Genomic DNA, 22,823 nt, shown 5'->3' on the forward strand with positions numbered 1-22,823 from the left:
CTTGACTGTCATCTGGAAAAGGTGAATGTATTGCAAAAATGGATTCTGAGAATTATTCACAAAAAAAAATCACCTTTTCCAGTAACGAACTCTTTCTTTTGAGTGGAACACTAGATATAAGACAATTATACTGCCAAAACGTTATTATGAACATACACAAATCTCAAATTGAACTGAAAGCCATCGATCATAGTTATCCTACTCGAAAAAGAAATACAATTGTGCAAATTCCCAAATGTGAAAAAAAAATTGGACAACGATGTACAAGCTCCTTAGGTCATAAATTGTACAACCATTTTCCTCCAGAACTTAAATTGATTAACAACATTAACTCATTCAAACATAAATTAAAAATTTGGATGCAAACCACCGGAAGACTGTTTTTTAGTGATATAGTCAACAACAAAATTTAATGAAAACATAACTTTTGTAAATAATATATTATTCCATACTCTAATCTGAATATATGATGATGAAATTTATGATTACGACAAAAAGCCTCGATTGTGATAAAATTTTCTCGAATATGACAATCCCACTTTTAGTGTTTTCAATACTCAAATTGAATAGTGAAGTTTCCGCTTTCCACAAAATACCTCGATTCTGACGCAAATTTCTCGAATATGACTCCTCATTATTACCGTATATATTTTAGTTATAAGTGTTATCGTTATTTTCGCTATTACTGTATGTATTTTAATTATAAGTGTTGTCAATATATTCATCTATTTTACCGTTTACGTATGTTTCTATATCATGCTTACTAAATATCAACTTACTTTTTCTCACTCACGCACAAGCAACCCCTTGCTTCTGTGAGCATATATGTTTATTATTCTATATTTATTGATTGTATTAATATTTCTATTTGAAATAAACATTTTTATTATTATAATATGCAATATCGGGTTATGAACAGTTATTAATCAAGTGCAGTGCAAATTACAACAGTCAGAAATGAAAATGATGATTGTATGAACGTTTGAGAGACGTGGTAAAGGTTTCAAGGAAATTGGAAAAGATGTCAATTTCAATTGATTTGGATATAGAGTTGTAGGATTTACAACACCTATTTGGGGGAGAATTCAAATAGTAATTAGTTTTACTTTGATTTGTTTGGAAAGAATATAATCCTCTAGTATTATACATAGGTATATTAATCAAAAGTTGGTTCAAAGAACTGCTGCCAAAAAAATTATTCATTATTTTAAATAGGAACAAAATATCAGCTATTTGGTGTCTATCCGCCAAAGATATCAGATTGAGTTGTAGTTTAATTTGAGATTATGAAAGAATTTTCTATTGATATAGGTGACGAATTTCCTTTGTATACATTCAAATCTTTCAATATTCCACATATACAAGGGTTTCCAAATAACTGAAGCAGAACTGAGCTGGCTATTTACATAAGCCATGTAAAGTGTACGAAGAGAGTTAGTATTACGGAAGTCGTGATAAGTCCTGATCAGAAATCCAAGAGCTTTTTTGGCTTTTTCACAATATAGTTAATATGCGAGTCAAATAATAGCTTAGAGTCATATTATATGGTGGTAAATATGTTTGTTTCTTGTAAATGTAATAGAGTGGCATTTTTTAAGATTAAGGAATAAAGGGTTTTCTCGCAGAATTTCACAGTCAATAAACAAATTACATCTATGGGTTTAGTTTTTAGACTTTGTAAATACGATTAAAAAAAATTTGAAAATCAATATTTTTTGATTTTTTATAAATTATTTTATATGCCGCACTGCTTAGCTATTAATTTCAATCGTTCATTAAACCATACAATTTTTCCACCTTTTTTTTCATACATTTTTATGTTTTTTAATTTTCAAAAAAGTGATTTTTGGAAATGCTTTTAATCATTTTCTATCCCCAAATGAAATTCAACATTTTCGAACTATAAACAATTAAAATCTTTGCTGAAATCAACTTATATCGAAAAATGCAGACTTGCCTGTCGGATGGTAATTTGAATCCTTGTTTTATTGCACTAAAGGACTAATATTTATTTCGTTTACTGGACGAATTGCTTCACACTAATTACATGTGCTAAAACTAATGACCTGGATATATATATTTGATCGAATTTAATAGTCAATTATGAGCCGATAGCTCGTTTATAATTTCTCTCCAACATTTACGCTTTCTTATTTTATTGCAAGATTTTCTCGATAGTTGTGACTCTACGTAATAAAACCGGAATAGGAAATAATTAAATATTAATCAATCGTCAAGTTGACGACGTAGTCGACAATCTAGTTGGTAAAGGCGGATTTCCACCAAACGAACTCGCTTGCGACTAGTTTTGTTTTCAGAAACAGAAAACTATTCAACGTATAAAAACATATTTGAAACAAAAGTTGTAGGGAATTTAATCCTTTACTCATAGGACTATGTGCAAAAAATGTATCTTCTACTGCAAAAACGCGTGTTGAAAAAAATTCAATTCGTATCGTTTTTTCCTCCTTCTCCTGTTTACCAGAGGCCTAAATCACACATAATAGTGTCGAACTCCGTTACTCTGGTTGGCAGCAATGTCGCTACAAACCCCCTTCTGAACTTATGTGGTTCTATTTAAAACAACTTCAAGGCATTAATAGCTTAAGAAAGAGGATGTATATTTACCGTCTATTTTCACCCTAATTCGTTTTCTTAAATCGTAGCGTCCTTAAACTGTTATATCCCGAGTTAGTTGGCCTGTGATCGTTTTCACTTCTCCCCTTTTTTCGTGCCAAAACGTGTGTTCGACAGTCTCTTCCTTTTTTACGATTATACTAGTCTAGTTCACATGTACTTTTTTTTGTAACATTTTTCAGCTCTGTCCAAAAATTATGACCAAGGTGTCATTCGATTCGTAATTTTGCCTAGAAAGTTTAAGGAAAGGTCCGAAAACGCGCCGATAAAAATTACAAAAGTTATAAACAATTAAGTGAAAAAAATATGGGGCTTTAGTTTTTCTTAATATCTCGGAAAATTTTCGAAATTTTGGGAATTTGAAAAAAGATTTGAAAAGATCAATGAATTTGCGTAAAAAAAAGTCCCCACTCCTGAAACTGTATCTCGATTATTTATAATTTTTACAGAGCCCTGAAAATAGAGCCAAAAGCGGGTAGTCTGGCTTCCGCGCGCCTTTCGTCACTCTGACAAAAACAAAAAAATTATTAAAACATATTAAATGTAAATATTAAGGAATGAAAAAATTCATGTAATGTTGGGATACATCAATAAACAATAATCCGCAGTCAAAAAATGTTTATCCCAATTTTAACGTTAATTATAAATTTGTTAATTAATAATTTTTTCTGAATTGAAAGTTAACATAAAAATCCATATAATTATTGATCAAAACCCTGGCATTTTTTTCCTTTGGTGAAGTTATCCTTAATAGACAAAAAAATAGATTACCGTTGCCAAAATAAAAAAATTGTCATTTTCTATTTTTTTATTAACAATTGAAAATTATAATTTTATAAAAAATACATCACAATTTTTTTTTATTGTTTCAATGTCTCATGGCTAAAAACTAATAAATATTTTTTTTACAGCTATTGTTAATAAATTTATTATAAACAAATACATTGTTTATAAGCAATTCGATTTTTTTTGCATTATGTTAATTGAAAAACATCATGATTTTTAGAAAAAAAATTGGTTTCTTTGTTGCTAAAAAATGCGTTTGTTAATTAACAATCGTTTTTTGCAACTAAATATTAAAATTAAGGAACCGTTCTTTTCAATCATAAATTCTATTGTTCTTTAAGGTTTTGAAAAAACTTTTTTTTTTTTTTTAATTGTTTATTTAAAAAAAATGTTATAAACAAATCATTTTTTTCATTTTATTTTTTTCAATTTATTCTATTTTTTATGAAACTTTTGATATTATGATACCTTGAAAAAAAATACGGTTCCTTAATTTTAATATTTAGTTGCAAAAAACGATTGTTAATTAACAAACGCATTTTTTAACAACAAAGAAATTTTTTAAGAAACCATTTTTTTTCTAAAAATCATGATTTTTTTCAATTAACATAATGCAAAAAAAATTTCGAATTGCTTATAAACAATGTATTTGTTTATAATAAATTTATTAATAGCTGTAAAAAATTTTAAAAAAATATTAATTAGTTTTTAGCCATGAGACATTGAAACAATAAAAAATTAAAAAAAATTGTAATGTATTTTTTATAAAATTATAATTTTCAATTGTTAATAAAAAAATAGAAAATAACAATTTTTTTATTTTGGCAATGGTAATCTATTTTTTTGCCTATTAAGGATAACTTCACCAAAGGAAAAAAATGCCAGGGTTTTAGTATAATAATTATAGGGACTTTTATATTAACTTTCAATTCAGAAAAAGTTATTAGTTAACAAATTTATAATTACCGTTAAAATTGGGATAAAAATTTTTTGACTGCGGATTATTGTTTATTGATGTATCCCAACATTACATGAATTTTTTCATTCCTTAATATTTACATTTAATATGTTTTAATAATTTTTTTTGTTTTTATGTCAGAGTGACGAAAGGCGCGCGGAAGCCAGACTACCCGCTTTTGGCTCTATTTTCAGGGCTCTGTAAAAATTATAATTAATCGAGATACAGTTTCGGGAGTTAGGACTTTTTTACGCAAATTCATTGATCTTTTCAAATCTTTTTTCAAATTTCCAAAATTTTGAAAATTTTCCGAGATATTAAGAAAAAACTAAAGCCCCATTTTTTTTTCACTTAATTGTTTATAACTTTTGTAATTTTTATCGGCGCGTTTTCGGACCTGTCCTTAAACTTTCTAGGCAAAAATACAAATCGAATGACACCTTGGTCGTAATTTTTGGACAGGGCTGAAAAATGTCACCAAAAAGAGCTAAATCGAGTACATGTGAACCAGACTATACGCAGTACGGTCCCTCCCTTCTTAACTTTCCAACTTCAAAACTGACGAAATTAAATGCAATCTTTGAACCTCTATATTCCCCCTGGGGGGTGTAAATTTCCTTTTGTTGATGCTTATTTAAGCTATACAAAAAACCTACCTGCATATATAACAAATTGAACCCCTTCATTATTAGCAATTACTCGAATTTTCATTTAAATAAAAATTAGAATGTTATCACCCATTTCAATGTTTATTACAAATAAGAATTAAAATGTTCGAAATTTTGTTGTACACAGAAATATAATAAATAAACGTGTCTTGATTTGTTGCCGACAAAATAGTGACCGCAACACGTCCGAAATTAATTTATCTACTAGTCCAAAAAAACAGTAAATTACTATTTTTTCAATGGAAATAGGGTATTGTGGTACCCCAATAATAGGTTTTCTCAAATATCTTCCATCTACAGACAGCGATCAATTACACTTTTATAATAATTGATTAAACGGTGTCTATAACGTCTGTTAACCAATTTCGTTAAATGAATTCGAAATCGATCTCCGAACTCACGTTGTAAAAATCGATCACTAATGGATATTCATACAAATTTCAAGAAGAAACTTTGCCGAGAAAGGATCTAAAATACATGTAATTCTCTACCTAAACACAATCGATAACGGTAAATGCGGATGATTCACAAGGAAGTTTATAGATTCAAACTTTGACCTATGCCGCGACTTTTGCACAATATGCCAGATTCGTGCTCAACCCCATTAAAATTTTGTTTACTATAATTTGCTGTTTTGTTCGCAGATTTCTCGTAGATGAGCAGTTACGAGACAAATCGATTACACTAGTTTACAGTATATCTGTTGCCGATAAAATTTTAGCCGTTGCTTACTATAATACAATGCATTTCTTTAATGTCCCTCCCTTTCATTTTTTGAACGGGTCAACTAAAAAAATTGAAACTTGCGATAATAAAATTAATGCATGAATACTTTATTTTGAAGTGAAATTGACAGCTGAAACTTTCAAGATGGCGACTACGCCCCATCTGGGAAAAAATATTAAATGGAAAAGGGGGGTATTGTGACAGATCATTTTGAAGCTCCTGACTTCATAACCCTAGAATATGAAGTCAATATCTTCACCTACTACAAAAAGGCGAAACATTTAATAATTTCCTGAAAACAAACAGATTAATATCGATATTTCTAGAAATATTCCTTTTCATCTGCCATATGGCAATTCCAACAACCCGATAAGAATCGTTAAGGTTTTTTTTTTCATAAAAACGATAAAAAATGTCAGTACAACAATGAACATAATTGTTCGGGTAGAATATTCTCATTTAGTTTTCAGTTTACTAGTAGAAAGGTACCACGTCAGCAATCTCTATAATGGTCAATCCTCGTCCATTGGAAGAAAAAATTGAAGCGATTTTCAATAAACGAAAGGATTTTCAATAAACGCTTTCTGAATCGTCCTATCTGTAGAAAATATGAGGGAACTTGTATCCAAATTCACAACTACCGGTATAGTGTACATAACAAAAATTCCCCAGGTCATCCGTCTATTCCGGAAGAACAACAAGTGCAATTGGTGAGATGCAAGTAAATCCTGAACAGTCTACTTATTCCGTCGCGAATGTTTGTGAGGTGCCTCCTTCTACTGTATGGAGACTTTTAAAGAGGACTAGGTATCACCCATACAAAATTAAAATGGTACGCCAATTAACTGAAGATGACCCTGATCGAAGAACAAAATTCTGCGAAATCATGGCGGAAACCATTGCAAGGCATCCTACCTATAGAATAGAATAGACATATACTTTATTGTCCAAGAAAATACAATCTTATTGGCAAAGGTTGTTAAAAAATCTGGTATATATAGCACTTCAAAGAATAAAAGAAAAGAAACAATTCAAAAACACAAAAACCCAGAAACACAATTTGAGCAAAACTAAGTTCATATATCTAATAGATAAAATATAACAATATTAGAAGTATTTTTTCCATGCCAAAGGAGCGTGGTGTCATCCGCAAAGATGGTAAAACTTCCTTGAATTGTGAGAGTCACCAGGTCATTTACATAAATAAGGAAAAGAATCGGGCCTAGTACTGATCCTTGTGGTACGCCCCATAAGATATCCTTCGAGTGTGATAGTTTTTCGTTTGATCTTACTGTTTTCTATCACTTAAGTAAGACCTGAACCAGTCATTACACACTCCTCTCAAGCCATAGTTCAACTTTTGCAAAAGAAGTTCACGACTTACACAATCAAAAGCTTTGGAGAAATCGCAGAATACTGCAGCTACGACCTCACCATTGTTGAGATGTGTGTAGAGATGTTCAAGAAAGGAAAATATTGCATCATTTGTGCCTTTTGTCTTCTGAAAGCCAAATTGACAGTTGGTTAATATATTGTATTTATAAAGAAAAGCTAATACCCTTTTTTTCACCATTTTTTCTATGATTTTTGAGAGTGTTGAGAGCATGGAGATAGGTCTGAAGTTATTTGGATCTTCTGCATTACCACCTTTGAAAATAGGAATTACAAGAGCTGGTTTTAGACACGGAGGGAAATTTCCAAGGGAAAAGGATTTATTTATATTTATATTTATTTAAAATTTTTACTGAAATCATCAATGCCTGTTGCATTTTTGTTTTTATTTTTTTGCAAGATTTCTTTCAGCTCTAATAAATTTGTGTCTCCAAAGTGAACGTTGTTGGGCATATTTAAATTATTTAAATAATCCATAGGATTTGAAGTAGGAACAAGGGATGAAGTTAGTTTTTGAGCAGTTGTGCAGTAGAACTTATTGAGTGTTTCCGGATCTATATTGACGTGTTCTAGAATTGAATTTGATTCATTTCTTAGACTATTCACTATGGCCCAGTTTTCTTTGATTTTAATATCAGCTTTGTTCATTCTACTCTTGTAATTAATTTCTTCTGCATGTTTAATTACCCGTCTGTAAATTTGACGATATTTGTTGAAAAATGTAATAAAAAATTTATCGGACACAGTGGTATCCCCTATCTCCACAATATTTGTTTTATTGACGAATGTACATTTTTTTTAAACGGTAATGTTCACAGACAAAATTACAGTTATTGGAGTGATACCAACCCTCACGTTTTCCGGGAAACACATACCCAATATCCAGGAATATTGAGAAACCATATTGTAGGACCTCTATTTATTGATCAAAATTTAACAGGGGAACTGTATTTGAAAATGCTGGAAACGACTGTTGACCCTCTCATCGCTGAAATCGTCAATGCGAATCCTAATTAATTCGATATGGATATTGTATTGGAGCACTACCACATCACTCCAGACAAGTAAGAAACTATTTGGATACTACTTTTCCCGATCGCTGGATTGGCCGTCGAAGTCCCACAGAATGGCCAGTCCGCTCGCCAGATTTGACACCTTTGGACTTTTTTTATGGGTCTATTTGAAGCAAAAAGTATACGAAACGTAACCTGCTTCAACATTGGATATACGGCAGATAATAATAAATATTTGTAGACATGTTTATATGTCAGGAAGTTCAAAACCATTTCGAGCATCTTCTGAACTGACCTCAAGCTTATTACCTCATATCATGTAGTTAAATGTCAATGTATTCAGGCAATTATTAAAAGTTCCGCAATTTTGTAGTAGTTGAAGAAATTGACATTATATTCCCGAGTTGCGAAGCATTTGTCAGGAGCTTCAAAAAGATGTGTTACAAGACCCCCCTTTCTATTTAATTTTTCCCCCAGATGACGCCTAATCGCCATCTGGAAAGTTTCATCTGTCAATTTCACTTCAAAATAAAGTATTCATGCATTAATTTCATTATCCCAAATTTAAATTTTTTGAGTTGACCAGTTCAAAAAATAAAAGAGGGGGGGGGCATTAAAGAAATGCACTGTATAAATAAACATCTTATATCAGCTTTAGTTTCTGAGTTTCAGCTATGCAGATATAAAACAGAAAGAAACGTATTTAGTAAGAAAAACATTTAATCAATCATTGAGTTCTAAAAAACTTTGCTTTAAGCTCTTCTTTGATGTGTATACTGCGTTTCGCTCATATTTATTTATTTAGAAACAATATACATTACATTTACATCTGTGAACTGCTATTCTAAGAAGTTACATATTATACATGTTACAAGACATCAATAATAATAGTACCTTATGTCACTAAGAGATTTTTTCAATTTACTCAATAAGTTTCCAAGGGGATCGACATTATACTTATTAAACCATCTCATGCATCTGGACATCGCGGTGTCCATAGTTAGTACTGTCGGCACTGGTGATAAGTAGGTGAATTATTAATCAAACGGACCAAGCGTTTACAAATAATCAAATTTATTAATAACTGCAACAAAACGACAGAATTAGGATTAGTTCCCGGTCGAAATCCCTGAATAGAAAGAATGCCTCGGCTAAGGCAATGTGTTCTTAGTAATTCTTGAAAAATTATCTCTCACAATGGTAGGGGTCATAAATTTAGTCAAGAAAGGTCAACCACTTGGGCCCTTGTCTTAATCCATAAGAGTGTTAACAATGAGTACCTACTCGAAACATCCCAAATGATTTCGTTCTAAATATTCATCTGTTTTTCGGCAATAAACTCTCGTTTCGAGAGTTCCAATGCAATGAGAAAATACGAAAATGATAGGAGAAAATACGAAAATGATAGGAAAAAATAAAAATAAAAGAATTTACATAACAACCCAAGCAGATGGATATTTCAGACGACTGCTCGATAATAGAGTTATGAAAAATTAATTTCCTAACAAGAATTTATAATACAAAAATAAAAATCAATGAAGGAATACATTTTTTCTAAACTAAACTAAGTAGTTGTAGGAAAAACCCTACAGTACTATGATTTTTAATGAAAAAAAAAGTGTAGGATTTCTTGTATCGGAAGATTTTACATTGACCGCCTCCGTATAATATTTTTAGGGATAGATAGGATCTCAAAACAAGTTTATTAATGGTTTTTTTTTTCGAATCTTTAATTAGTCTCCACACCAAGGTTTTTCGTGTGTTGTACAAGAGCTAATACATATCATATAATATACTATTTTACAACTTTTTGAATGAATAAAAAATAAATTGAGTCATGTTGAATTTGTTCGACCCGTTCTCTCATGTACCTACATAGATCTGGTGGCAATTTCTCAAGGTTATGTAACTAGGAAAATATTATGATCCACCTTACAAGTGCAAGCACAGTCCACGTTCATCAAGGTTAACTAACCGGAGTGAAGCGCTAACAATGATTCGACTGAATCATCATTTTTATCAGTGTCATCTTCATTTTCACGGGTTTCCCCACAATCATTATAATCGATTCATATCGCTAAAAATATAAAAAAGTAATGAGCCTTTGTATCATTTAGAATTCATCATTGTCACCGATTGAGTTTCTGAGTTGCAAACATAAACTCAAAATACGACGATCTCATTCGGAATTGTTCTACTACTCCAACAGTTATCATACGAGGTGTTTGTCCAGTTTCCATATAAATATTTGCTGTACAAATTGAAATAAAAAATTATTTCATTATAATTCAATATATAAATATATATATATATATATATATATATATATATATATATATATATATATATATATATATATATATAGAAGATGACAGTATTACCAACTGTCGAAAGCGCTCGCAGATAATAAAAGATACAAAGCTTCAATTTATATATATTTATATATATATATTCGTGGGTAATAAATAAGTATATATTGTACTAAGATGATATCTATTCGTTTGTTCATAGTATGAACTGACTCAAAGGTATAGTCGAAGTAACCGATATAGTAATCTTGAAGGTGTCGGCGAAGTCAAAGGCCAAAAAAACCAATACAAAGGAATTATGCCGCAACGAATGATTCCACGTGTACTGAAGAATTGGCGCTAAACTAAAAGGAGTCTTCGTTGGGCCTGACAAAAGCTGAAAGCTTTGTGACTGAAATGGAAATGAAAGAAAAAAATGCCTGGAATTCATTTGAACTTGTTATAACAGGCTTTCTTGGAAACAAAAAAGACCCAAACTACAAAACTTCGGTTGCTGAATTGATACAAAACTACAAAATGTTGGGCTGCAACATGAGTGTCACAGTCCATTTCCTTCACTCACATCTGGACTACTTTCCCGAAAATCTAGGGGCTATAAGTGAGGTACAATGAGAATGGTTCCATCAAGACATAAAAGAAATGGAACGCAGATACCAAGATCGGTGGAATGTAACATGATGGCAGACTACTGTTGGATGTTAAAAAGGGAAAATTCACAAGAACACAGCCGAAAAAGTACCAAAAGAAGCTTTGACGAAAAAAAAACGTTTTTACAAAGACTTTTAATCACTTTGCAAACACGTGTGTATCACTATTATGCTTAGTTTAGCTATGTAGCATTGTTTTTTGCTTTTACTTCATGTTAAAATAATAAACATAAATCCACAATTCCTCATTTTTTTTGTACTTTTTCAATTATACCATACTTATTTTGTAGGCAAACCTCACGTGATAGAGAAAAACAAATGTCATTTTTTAAATCAGCGCAAAAAACTACATTAGGATCAGTTAACGAAATCAAAACAATTTTTTAAGTTTTTTTGCAGACCTGTGTTGTTATTTCTTTAATATCAACGCTCTAAGTATATCAACCGTCTTACTAAATTTATATCCCGGAATTTGGTTAACTGTTTAATCATTATAGACAGATGAGAAATATTTTGCATAAAGATTTACAATATCATTACTATTTTCGCTGACAAAGCCATGGCATGTATTTCATCAGTTCGGACTTCCATTGTCTAACTACTAGGGGAAATCGAAATCAAAGAGCAGGATCAACTGATCAGTTTCGACGTGGAAAGCCTCTACACCAACGTTCCTGTTGAAGAAGCACTTCAAATCATACAGAAGAAGCTATCCAAAGATGGGGACCTGAAAGATAGAACAAACTTACCGATACAAGTAATCATGGAATTACTAGGATGCTGTGTACGAAACTCATACTTCCAACTGAAGGACGAATTCTTTACGCCAGATGAGGAACTGCCAATGGGATCGCCACTTTCACCTGTTATAGTCAATTTATATATGGAGTGGTTTGAAACTTTGGCCATTGAAGAAGCTCAGAAGAAGCCCCGAGTCTGGTTGAGATACGTAGACGACACCTTCATAATATGGAACCATGGGAATGCTGAACTAGACACTTTCCTGAAGCACATCAACAACGTAAGGCCTTCCATCAGTTTCACAATGGAGAAGGAAATCCACAACGAATTGCCTTTCTTAGACGTATTGGTGAAGAGGACGACACTAAATGGGAAAAATTTGTATATCGAACACCCACTCATACAGGACAATATCTGAACCAGAAATCCAACCACCATCGATCGACTAAGAGAAGAATCATCAAGACTCTACTGGCCGTGCTTTTGAGCTCTGTAATACAAAGGAAAGTCTCGAAAAGGAACTAGGCATCATCAAAAATGACCTTCAACGGAATGGTTACTCCAAAGTGATGGTGGAACATGCCTTAGCTAGAAGACAGCAAGAGCTCCACAAGGAAGAGAAGCCACCACAACCAGTACTTGTACTCTCCTACATCAGAGGATTATCAGAAAGGATAAGACGGATTGGGTCCAAGTATAACATCAGGACCTGCTTCAGATCTGGGAACCCTATCCGTAGCAGCCTCACGAAAACCAGGCCACCAAACGCGGACTGCGATTCCAAGAATTGCATTTACCGGATACCCTGCGAGTGCAGAGAATCATACATCGGTGAAACTAAGAGGCCATTGAAAGTTCGCATTGCTGAGCACAAGAAACACACACAGCGAGGAGAAACCAGCAAATCCGGAATAGCAGAGCATGTTTGGACTCATCAACACAACATCAAGTGGGCTCAAGCTGAAATCATCCACAAAGAACACTGGTTCAGGAGAAAATTCAAAGAAGCCGCGTATATATTGTCCAACAACGCATTTAGTCAAGCTAGCGTAGAGATACGTAACATATGGAAACCTCTAATCAAGCGAAAAACGACCAACTCCCGCCAAACGGTCATCTCCCGCCAAAACCAATGAAGCGGAAACAGGGAAGTATATTAGACAATGGAAGTCCGAACTGATGAAATACACCACGAAACATTGTCAACCACCTTCAAACAAATCATAATACATTTTAGGTGGTAAGGAGAGTGATTTTTTTATTATTATTATTATTATTCCAGAAGCTTCTAGGATTATTGTTCATATTATTCTCTATTTCATTTATCTATGCTTGATGGCAAGTGTTTCTCAAAGCTTTGCACTTATCTCTCAGATAACAAAATTCTTCATATTTATAAAAATTTTAATTTTAGTATTCTCTGTGAACCAATTTCTCCCTGAAAACTAATTTTTTCAGCTCAGAGTTGAACCATACTAGGAAAGTAGAAGCTTTATATTTTTTTAGTGGAACATAGTACTCCAGAACTGTATAGGGAATAGGGAATATTGTGAAAATTTGTAACTACAATATTTAAGTCCTCATCCTTCAGTAAACATACCTCGTATGTTTCAAAAAGAAACACCTCTTTCCTTATTCAACAGAATTGTTTACAAATTTCAAACTATTTATTAACACAACCTGGCTCAAATCGTAAATTACTCTTTGTGAAATTACAAATCGTATGACACCCCGATCATAATTTTCGATGAAGGCGAACTAAACTCATGCGAAACGGCGCTACTAATCATCACTACTTTTTTGGCCGGAATCCACAGACGAATGTCGAGTTTACGACAAAGCAGTTTGTGACCCACATTCAGTTTTGAGACGAATCAACAATGGTAATGTTTGTTGTAGGTTCTGGGTTCAGCCAGAGAACCGGAAGACATCGACCACGGAACGGTACATTTTGATTACTGCTAATTCTCCAGCTTTATGCGAACGAAGGGTATTGAACTATTTGATGATTATAAAAAAGATCTAAGAATAACAATCACTTTTGGGTTTTTGCTGTGTTTGGAAAATGAAAGCTAACATTTGGTTTCAAAATCAATATTAAAAAGATGAGTAAGAAAATTATTCGGGCAAAGATCCATTGAAGGGCAAGTTCATTTTTTTAAGTTTGATATTTGTGTCAAGTCTTATTACCACTTGGGCTTGAAAATTTATAAAAAAATACCTATTGAAATGAGACCATTGAAGTCAATAGGGTTTAGGTGTGCCTCAAAACTGTTTTCAATTGACAATAACATATAATCGTTGTTTTGTGTACCTAATTATTCCTAATTCATAATAAGGTATTATTGTGACTGTTTATATATGTACTCTGTACATCTTAAAAATTAATGCATTATTATTCTTATTATTATAAGTCAATGATGAAACTGAAATCTTCAAAAGGAATAACCCAAAAAATAACTATCAGGGCTCTCACATTCTTGCTATAAAAAAATATTCAAAAAACAATATTTCCGGGATAAAATAATAATTCATGTATTCAGAGTGCATAGTACCATTTTATATTTTGTGAACACAATATCCAAAGAAATACGCAAAACCAAAATGAGATTCTGGATCATTGTCTTCTTATTGATCTAGTCACATATGTGACTAGACAATTGGCAACTTCGCACAGCCATAAATAGGATAGAGGATGGAGTGTGTTTGCCAGGTAATTTGAAATTTCCAAGACTTCAGATTCGTGGAGAAAAAAACAAGAATAATGATGAGCCTTTTAAAACGTTTTCGCCTATCAATTTGTTGAAAAAACTAGTTTTTTTCTCGAAAATGAAAAACACTCGAGAAGTTGAGTTTCAACAAAGCTCTCCAGCTTTTGCAATTAAGAGTTTCTCTCCTAAAAAAATATACCCCTTTCAATTTGAAGTTTAAGGTAGTCTGGCCATAACAAACAAATTCTGACTTGAATTTTTATATTGGTAGCTACTTTACTTTCATTTGAGTTGAATATTTCTTTTGCCAAAAATGTTTGCCACTGCATCCATGCAAAATTCATCACGTTCAAAATTTCGCGCCTCCAAACTCTATCTCATAGGTGGCGGAAAAAATGGTCGATAATGAATTAATAATAATATAGGGGTGTTAAGAAAATGATAAATTATATGATTGAAAAAATATATAACAAAAAACTGAGCGTAATGGTGGGTTTCGAAAGAATTTTTTTCTTTCGTGTAATTCAATGTTTATATGAAAGTAGCTGTTTCAGGAGGACTATCTTTCAGTTTGTGTCTGAAAGTTACTTCTTTGCTTGATCTACACATCCATGTACAGAGTTACTTATTTTTAAATTGATTACTTCCTTCCTTTCTTTGGAAGATTCCCTCATCCCCCTTTTTTGTATCAAGATGGGGTAGTAGAAAGCCAAAAACTTTCTTTCCCAAAAATTAATCACTCCTAAAAATATAACCCCTTCAATTCAAATAAGATTCCTCTTGGCTGGGATTAAATCAAATAGGTGAATGAATGTCATTACAATGTCATCGATGACATAAGCAGATCAAGCTTATTCCGTGACATTAAAAATCGTAATTCATGAATGAAATGTGTGTATTTTCTATAATGGTATCCAATTTGGTACTGAAGAGCCTTTGGACGTGTCTTAAGGCGAAACATCGGTGTATACCAGTGAGGGTGACAGTGTTCCATGTAAGTGCAATTTATTACCATTCATTCAAAGTAGAACTCATGTGAATGATATCTGATTTTTATTCCACAACGAATGTTTGAAATACAAACTGAGTAGAGAAAAGTATCTTCTGTATAATTCAGTGTTCATAAAGTATTTGTTTCGAAAAAATTTTTTCTTTCGTGTAATCAATGTTTATATGAAAGTAGCTGTTTCAGGAGGACTATCTTTCAGTTTGTGTCTGAAAGTTACTTCTTTACATGATCTACACATCTATGTATAGAGTTACTCATTTTCAAATTGACTACTTCCTTCCTTTCTTTGGAAGATTCCCTCTTCCCCCTTTTTTGTATCAAGATGGAGTAGTAAAGCCAACAACTTTCTTTCCCACTATAAAACATATATAAATCAATGAACTTGAACAAATCTGTGGTGGAAATTATTCGTTGAAAAACTCAATAAGATTGCTCTGATGTCATTTTATGGTGAAATGACCAGTGAAAAAGTTATAAAGCCCAAAAGAAAATTTGATTAAAAATGTTCAGTTACTTTTATTTACATTTTTTTTTATTTTCCATTTTACGATAAAAAGTAACACGAGTAAGTTGTAAACAATTTGATTTGCTACAAATAATCTCTCATAAAATTTTCCGTAGTGTTGCTAGTTCACGAGATACAGCGCAAAAACCCTTTGCACCTTTTGCACAAGGGTTGCGACCCCACAAACTTGAACTTAAGCTTATACAAACCCCCACCTAAACAACAACAAAAAATCATCTGAAAAACGCACGCCCAGGCCTAAAAATGTGACATTTCAATGAACTAACATAGGGACACGTCTTCATCTTACTATCTCCCCCCTATCGCCGCCACTGCTTCTACGTTCCCAGGAACTCGACTGGCCTGAATCATAAACAGGCTTTGTGTGTCTACAAAAAAAATCTGGTTTGCGCTAACCGCCAGTCACAATAAATAAGACGATGGCTCACTATTCAACGTTTGAAACTTGTCCTCGATATCTCTTCTTGCGTTTTATAGTTATAATTATCTATCTATATCTGCAATAACAATGCTATAACGAGATAAAAATGTCCTCAAACCGTCAAAGCATTCCAACATCGATTTCGATCCAAGGTTCACTATCAGGAAGCATCATTAAATTCTTAAAGCAAGCACTTTAATCCGTATCTACAGTGCATTTCTGTAATGTCCCCCCCACTTTTATTTTTTAAGGGGTCAACTCAAAAAATTGAAATTCGGGATAATGAAATTAATGCATGAATACTTTATTTTGAAGTGAAACTGACAGATGACATTTTCAAGACGGCGACGGGGCGCCATCTGGGAAAATAGATTAAATGGAAAGGGGGGTCTGACACATCTTTTTGAAGCTCCTGATAAATGCTTCACAACCCTAGAATATAATGTCAATATCTTTAATTACTACAAAATGGCGGAACTTTTAATAATATTGCCTGAATACATTGACATTTAACTATATAATATGAAGTAATAAGCTTGAGGTCAGTTCAGAAGAAGCTCGAAATGTTTGCCTTGAACTTCTTGACATATGAACAGCCTATCCGATGTTTCACGCCTAACGTTTTACAAATAGCCCCATAAAAAAGTCTAAAGGTGTCAAATCTGGCGAGCGGGTTGGCCATTCTGTAGGACCTCGACGGCCAATCCAGCGACCGGGAAAAGTAGTATCCAAATAGTTTCTTACTTGTCTGGAGTAATGTGGTGGTGCTCTATCTTGTTGGAATACAATATCCATATCGTATTCATTAGGATTCGCCTCGACGATTTCAGTGATGAGAGGGTCAACAGAAGTTTCCAGTATATGCAAATACCGTTCCCCTGTTGAATTTTAATCAATAATAGAGGTCCTACAATATGGTTTCCCAATATTCCTGCCCAAACGTTAATTTTTTCTGGATATTGGGTATGTGTTTTCCGGAAAACGTGAGGGTTGGTATCACTCCAATAGCGGCAGTTTTGTCTGTAACATTGCCATTTAAAAAATGTACATTCGTCACTTAAACAAATATTGTGGAGATAGGTAGGATGCCTCGCGATGGTTTACCTCATGATTCCGCAGAATTCTGTTCTTCGATGGTAAATTTTCGTTTTGTGGACACCCGGCGATTTTGAAAAAATTTTTGACTGTACTTACGTATTTTGATGCGTAGATTACGAATCCGAAAGAAAAAAGCGGCGCTCTCCCTTATTTAAAAAGTTACGGCCCTTCAAAGTTCAGAAAAGGGCAACTTTTCAGCCTTCTTTTTCACCAAATAAACTATTTAAAAATACAAGCATTTATTCACTAGGTCACCTTTACACCTTATTCCTCCTTCTTTGACACTTTTCACTTCAATAATCAACATTTTTCTTATAAAAAAACTGAATTTAAAAACGAATGCTTCTCCTGGTGACACTCTTATATTTGTAGGTTAGATACTAGTGACATTTCAGAAAAAAACGGTTGGTATTTGTCGTCACCTACTATTTTAAATTCGTAGATTTGAATTTTTAGTTTGACGTGAGAGAAAAATACAAAATGAATTCGAACGAAATTCATCATTTAGTGAAAGTAAGAAATAATTCAATTCTATATTTGGTTCAAGTAGGAGTGTTTGCAGCAACAATACGTTGTACTAATTGCAATGAAGAGTGCAAATTAAATTATGACACTTTATGGTATAGATGCAATAGAAAGCGGATTATGAAAATACCGAAGAAAAAAGCTCAGTACATTTGTTGTAATTTTAAGAAAAGTGCCAAAAACAAATTTACGAGCTAAAGAATGAAGGCAAAAACATTTGAATTACTTTAGGAATATTGACTGCATCAGTCGTACCAATCATGCCATTAACCTTAAAAACCTAAAATACAGTGATATGTAACCAAAAAGCAGCTCCGTACATTTTTTAACATTTTTATAAGAAAAATGTTGATTATTGAAGTGAAAAGTGTTGAAGAAGGAGGAATAAGGTGTAAAGATGACCTAGTGAATAAATGCTTGTGTTTTTAAATAGTTCATTTGGTGAAAAAGAAGGCTGAAAAGTTGCCCTTTTCTGAACTTTGAAGGGCCGTAACTTTTTAAATAAGGGAGAGCGCCGCTTTTTTCTTTCGGATTCGTAATCTACGCATCAAAATACGTAAGTACAGTCAAAAATTTTTTTCAAAATCGCCGGGTGTCCACAAAACGAAAATTTACCCTAAATGAGAATATTCTAACTGAACAATGATGTTCATTGTCGTACTGACATTTTTTGACGTTTTTATAAACAAAAAATAACTTAACAAACCTTATCGGGTTGTTGGAATCGCCATATGGCAGATAAAAAGGAATATTTCTAGAAATATCGATATTAATGTGTTTGTCTTCAGGAAATTATTAAATGTTTCGCCATTTTGTAGTAAGTGAAGATATTGACTTCAATATCCTAGGTTTGTGAAGTATTCGTCAGGAGTTTCAAAATGATGTGTCACAAGACCCCCTTTCCATTTAATTTTTTTTCACAGATTTTCGTCATCTTGAAAGTTTCACCTGTCAATTTCACTTCAAAATAAAGTATTCATGCATTAATTTCATCATCCCAAATTTCATTTTTTTTATTTGACCCTTTCAAAAAATAAAAGGGGGGGACATTAAAGAAATGCACTGTATGATACTTCAATGAGTAAAAATGTCTAACTGAAGGAATCAGTAGTTTTTCTACAGTCAATGTTCGCTTTCAGAAAGCGTTTTCCTCCACAAGATAATCAATACACTTATAAATAACTCAAAGTTCGATGAACACGATACCCTTTTGAGCAGTGGTAGCTTCAACGGAATTGAATGACAATTCCTAGACGAACAAGGACTTCACGGTCACGAATGAAATAATAAATCTGTTTAAAATATGTTTTTCCGTTAATCAGCTGTCGCTCTCATACGAACGACAACTCTCCGAAGTCAAGAAACTTGTGCGAGGTCTTACCTTTTAACGTGTAATTCTTAACACGGTTGCAGAATCATTCCAGCTTCAAACAGATAAATTCTGGCGAGAAAAATATCTGGTCGAGGCGAGAATCGAACTCACGGTCTTCCGATCGTGAGTCGGGTCCACTACCACCGCGGCCAATTCCAATATGATACAACAAAATCGCGACAGCTAAACCATTTATCACTCAAGAACGGCTGGACCGATTTTCACGATTTTTCATTCTCCTATTTGGATAATGAAATGCATAAATGAACATAGTTATTAGTTTTGACAAGTAAGTATTTTTAATAAAATACCCAAACGCACGCCACTGCAGGTAATAAAACGACCCGTTTTCCATACAAAAATAGGGTGGACCCGGTAAAGTATCATAAACCCGCCTACTAGTTGTGGCAAATCATCAAGAAATCACAAAATTTTGTTTAGCGTTTTGCATTCATAATGAGCATTTATTACTCTTCAATATTAGTAAACAGAGTATAATATAATATACTTTGTGATTTTTCACAATTATAGCTGTACAAAATCGCGACACTGTTTTGCTTGAGGAAACTATTGTGTAACAAATCACGTGTCACGTTTTTGTAAACTATAGTAGTGAATCCGAATTATAATATTTCCATCCGAGATTTAAGACTCAAGATAACCCACCAATGTCATTTTTAACTCCCTGCCTAGGTATTTTAAGCCATTTGTGCCGTCTTTATGTTTTTTATTTGTCATTAACATCCTTATATAACATTTTATAGTTCCAAATTTATTTATCTGTAATTCATTTTTCTTATAACTCACCAGAAATATTATATATACTTTTCGCAAAAGACAAAGGGCGGCATAAAGATCTACTGTAGGGGGCCTTCCAATAGTTAAGGCCGCTACTGGAAATACCCATGGTAAGGTAAAGATTACTGTAGATTAATTTTGAAGGTAGTAGTTATACCTACCTGTAGAATTACTTCTGGTCGTCCTTCATCATTGATAATGATATTATACCTGTACTAAGTTATATGGCATTATACTAGAAGCTATAACTGTTCCTCGAATTATAATAACTTCAATCCATGTCCTTTGTAGCCCAAATTTCGAAATGTCACAAAACATATATAAGATCAATAGAAGAAATTCTAAAACCAAAATCAATTTCACATTAACCCTTATGCGAGGGGTTTTCGAAATATATATTTACGGCAGCGGCCAATTTTACTATTCCGATAGACTCATTTTCATTGTTTTCATTCCAGAAATGAAATCGGCAGGAAATTTGAGGAATATTGTCGAAGAAAAAAAACATCTTCGAGAAAATCCGATGCTTCAGAAATAAAATTTAAGGAAGCGGTCAAAAAAAGGGGGTGTGACGTCATCAGATATACGCAACGTGGCTAGGAATTGCCATTGATTTCGGAAGTTTCTATGTTAAAAGTGTGAAAGTTACTATTTTTTTGTTATTTGTATGCATGTGTCAAGTTGTGGAAGTATGAAGGATAAAACGGTCAGTGATGAAACGATATAGTACCAACCAAATTGTTTTTTCCAGAATGGACAAAACTTCATCAACTAAACATACCAATACACTCGAATATATCACTTCACATTTATTTTTCTTTGTTGCAAAACATGGAAATTTTGATAATCTCACGCTTTTAATCATTTTAATTTAACCAGACCTGCTTCAGATGCTGTACCGACAATCGCAGATATCTCGTGACGTCACATTAGCTCTCAAAAACGCCCAGTTTAATGGATACTTATCTTGATAATGGTAAATGCTATGGATTTCAAATTTTTACCATTGTATTCTGGGTGACATATACTTAAAAAGGGGTGAAACGAGCACATCTCTTGTTATTCTTCTCAATAATGTATTAACCTATTCAAAAACATATTTTGGGGAGTTTTTGAACCTATATACTTAGATAAATATGCTCAAATTTTTCGCAGGCAATCACTGCAAAGTTCAATTAGGTACCTATCCAGCGAAAAAAGCGTCTTATTTATGCTCAATAAACTAAGATATTGGTATGGATTTATTAGAAAGAGCAAACTCAATAAGAAATACGGTAAATTGGCTGTTTGCTGTGTAAGAGCATAAAAGCTCACTTTGTAATGATCGCCAAAAGGTCAACAGCCAGTCTATCCAGTTCAGTCCCAAGAAAAATATAAATAAGAGAATATCATTAGGTTAAACAAAGAAAGCCACTACTACACTTATGGAAATTAAATACAATTTAGGTATACATAATATCTGCTGAGTACAAGAACTTGAAATAAACTGTTTACTCTGAAGACTATCAGCTCGTAATAATATCAACATTTCTAAATGCTGAAAAGTTTGCTTTCAAGCACGTTTGATGAATGTTTAAAGTCTATACTACCAGCATATTTTGATGTAACTTGACTTGTTTTTCATTAAAGGGCATTCAAGTAAATTGTAATAGATGGTCGTCATCGGCATAGAAAAACCGTTGCACATTGTCTGAAGTTTTCTTCAAGTCACATTGCCATAAAACCTAACTGAGGTGTTTATATTTCCCGACTACGTCGGAAATGATTTGCATTGTTGGATTAAATTTTCTAAAGCAAATAATCTTGAAGGGAAATGTAGGGCACTCTAAGCAAAGGATTATGACAGATGACAAAGACAAGCTCGATCTAAGGAAGCCCACGTAAATTGTAATTTATGTGATTGCCACAAAATCTCAAAATGGCTCATAGGTTTACATTTATATTCCTAGAATTTAACAACCCTATGAAGCAATAAAATACAAAATTTCACTCACCTGGCTATTGTTATTGGTGGTCGAATCTTCAAATTTATCTGTTTCCATCTTTATCATTGTAGTGCAATTTCAAATGAAGTATCGATTACGACAAAACCATACGCACCAATTTATTTAAAAGTTACTTTACTTAATATATACACTACCACATTGTTATAACGGATCAAGTATTAGTAAATTTATTAATTTATAACAATTTCAGAACATCAACCCACGACAAACACAACACACTTCCTTCTCCGAAGTGTGGCATGCAAGAAAAGTCATCGTGAAACTGCCAAAAGCCTTGATTGATGTTCTACCACCCACACAACAACAAAAGAACTAAAAATGTCCCTTGCTGTTTTTGAATTCCTTTAACAAAGTTAAAACTTCACTGTAGACTGTATAAAGCAAACTTGAAGTATGTGCGAAATGACAACAATCACCGGAAATGATAGTATTCTCATTCCTGAATCGCTTTTTACGGTTTACTTCAAACAGTAAAAGGAA

At 32.8% G+C, this 22,823-nt stretch overlaps 1 protein-coding gene across 1 annotated transcript in view; it reads right to left on the reverse strand.

The window, feature by feature from the left end:
- Nucleotides 1-22,727, reverse strand: part of slmb (beta-transducin repeat containing E3 ubiquitin protein ligase slmb) — a 65,896-nt gene extending 43,169 nt beyond the window's left edge. The window contains exon 1 of the mRNA XM_074182941.1: nucleotides 22,332-22,727. Within this exon, the coding sequence (XP_074039042.1) occupies nucleotides 22,332-22,388 (57 nt within the window). The 5' untranslated portion in view covers nucleotides 22,389-22,727. The remainder of the gene's footprint in view (nucleotides 1-22,331) is intronic.
- Nucleotides 22,728-22,823: the final 96 nt, after the last annotated feature.

Source organism: Leptinotarsa decemlineata, unplaced genomic scaffold (genome assembly GCF_025532065.1).
Source record: "Leptinotarsa decemlineata unplaced genomic scaffold, Ldec_3_MD MMD2_tig00026330_RagTag_RagTag, whole genome shotgun sequence".
Lineage (NCBI taxonomy): Eukaryota > Metazoa > Arthropoda > Insecta > Coleoptera > Chrysomelidae > Leptinotarsa > Leptinotarsa decemlineata.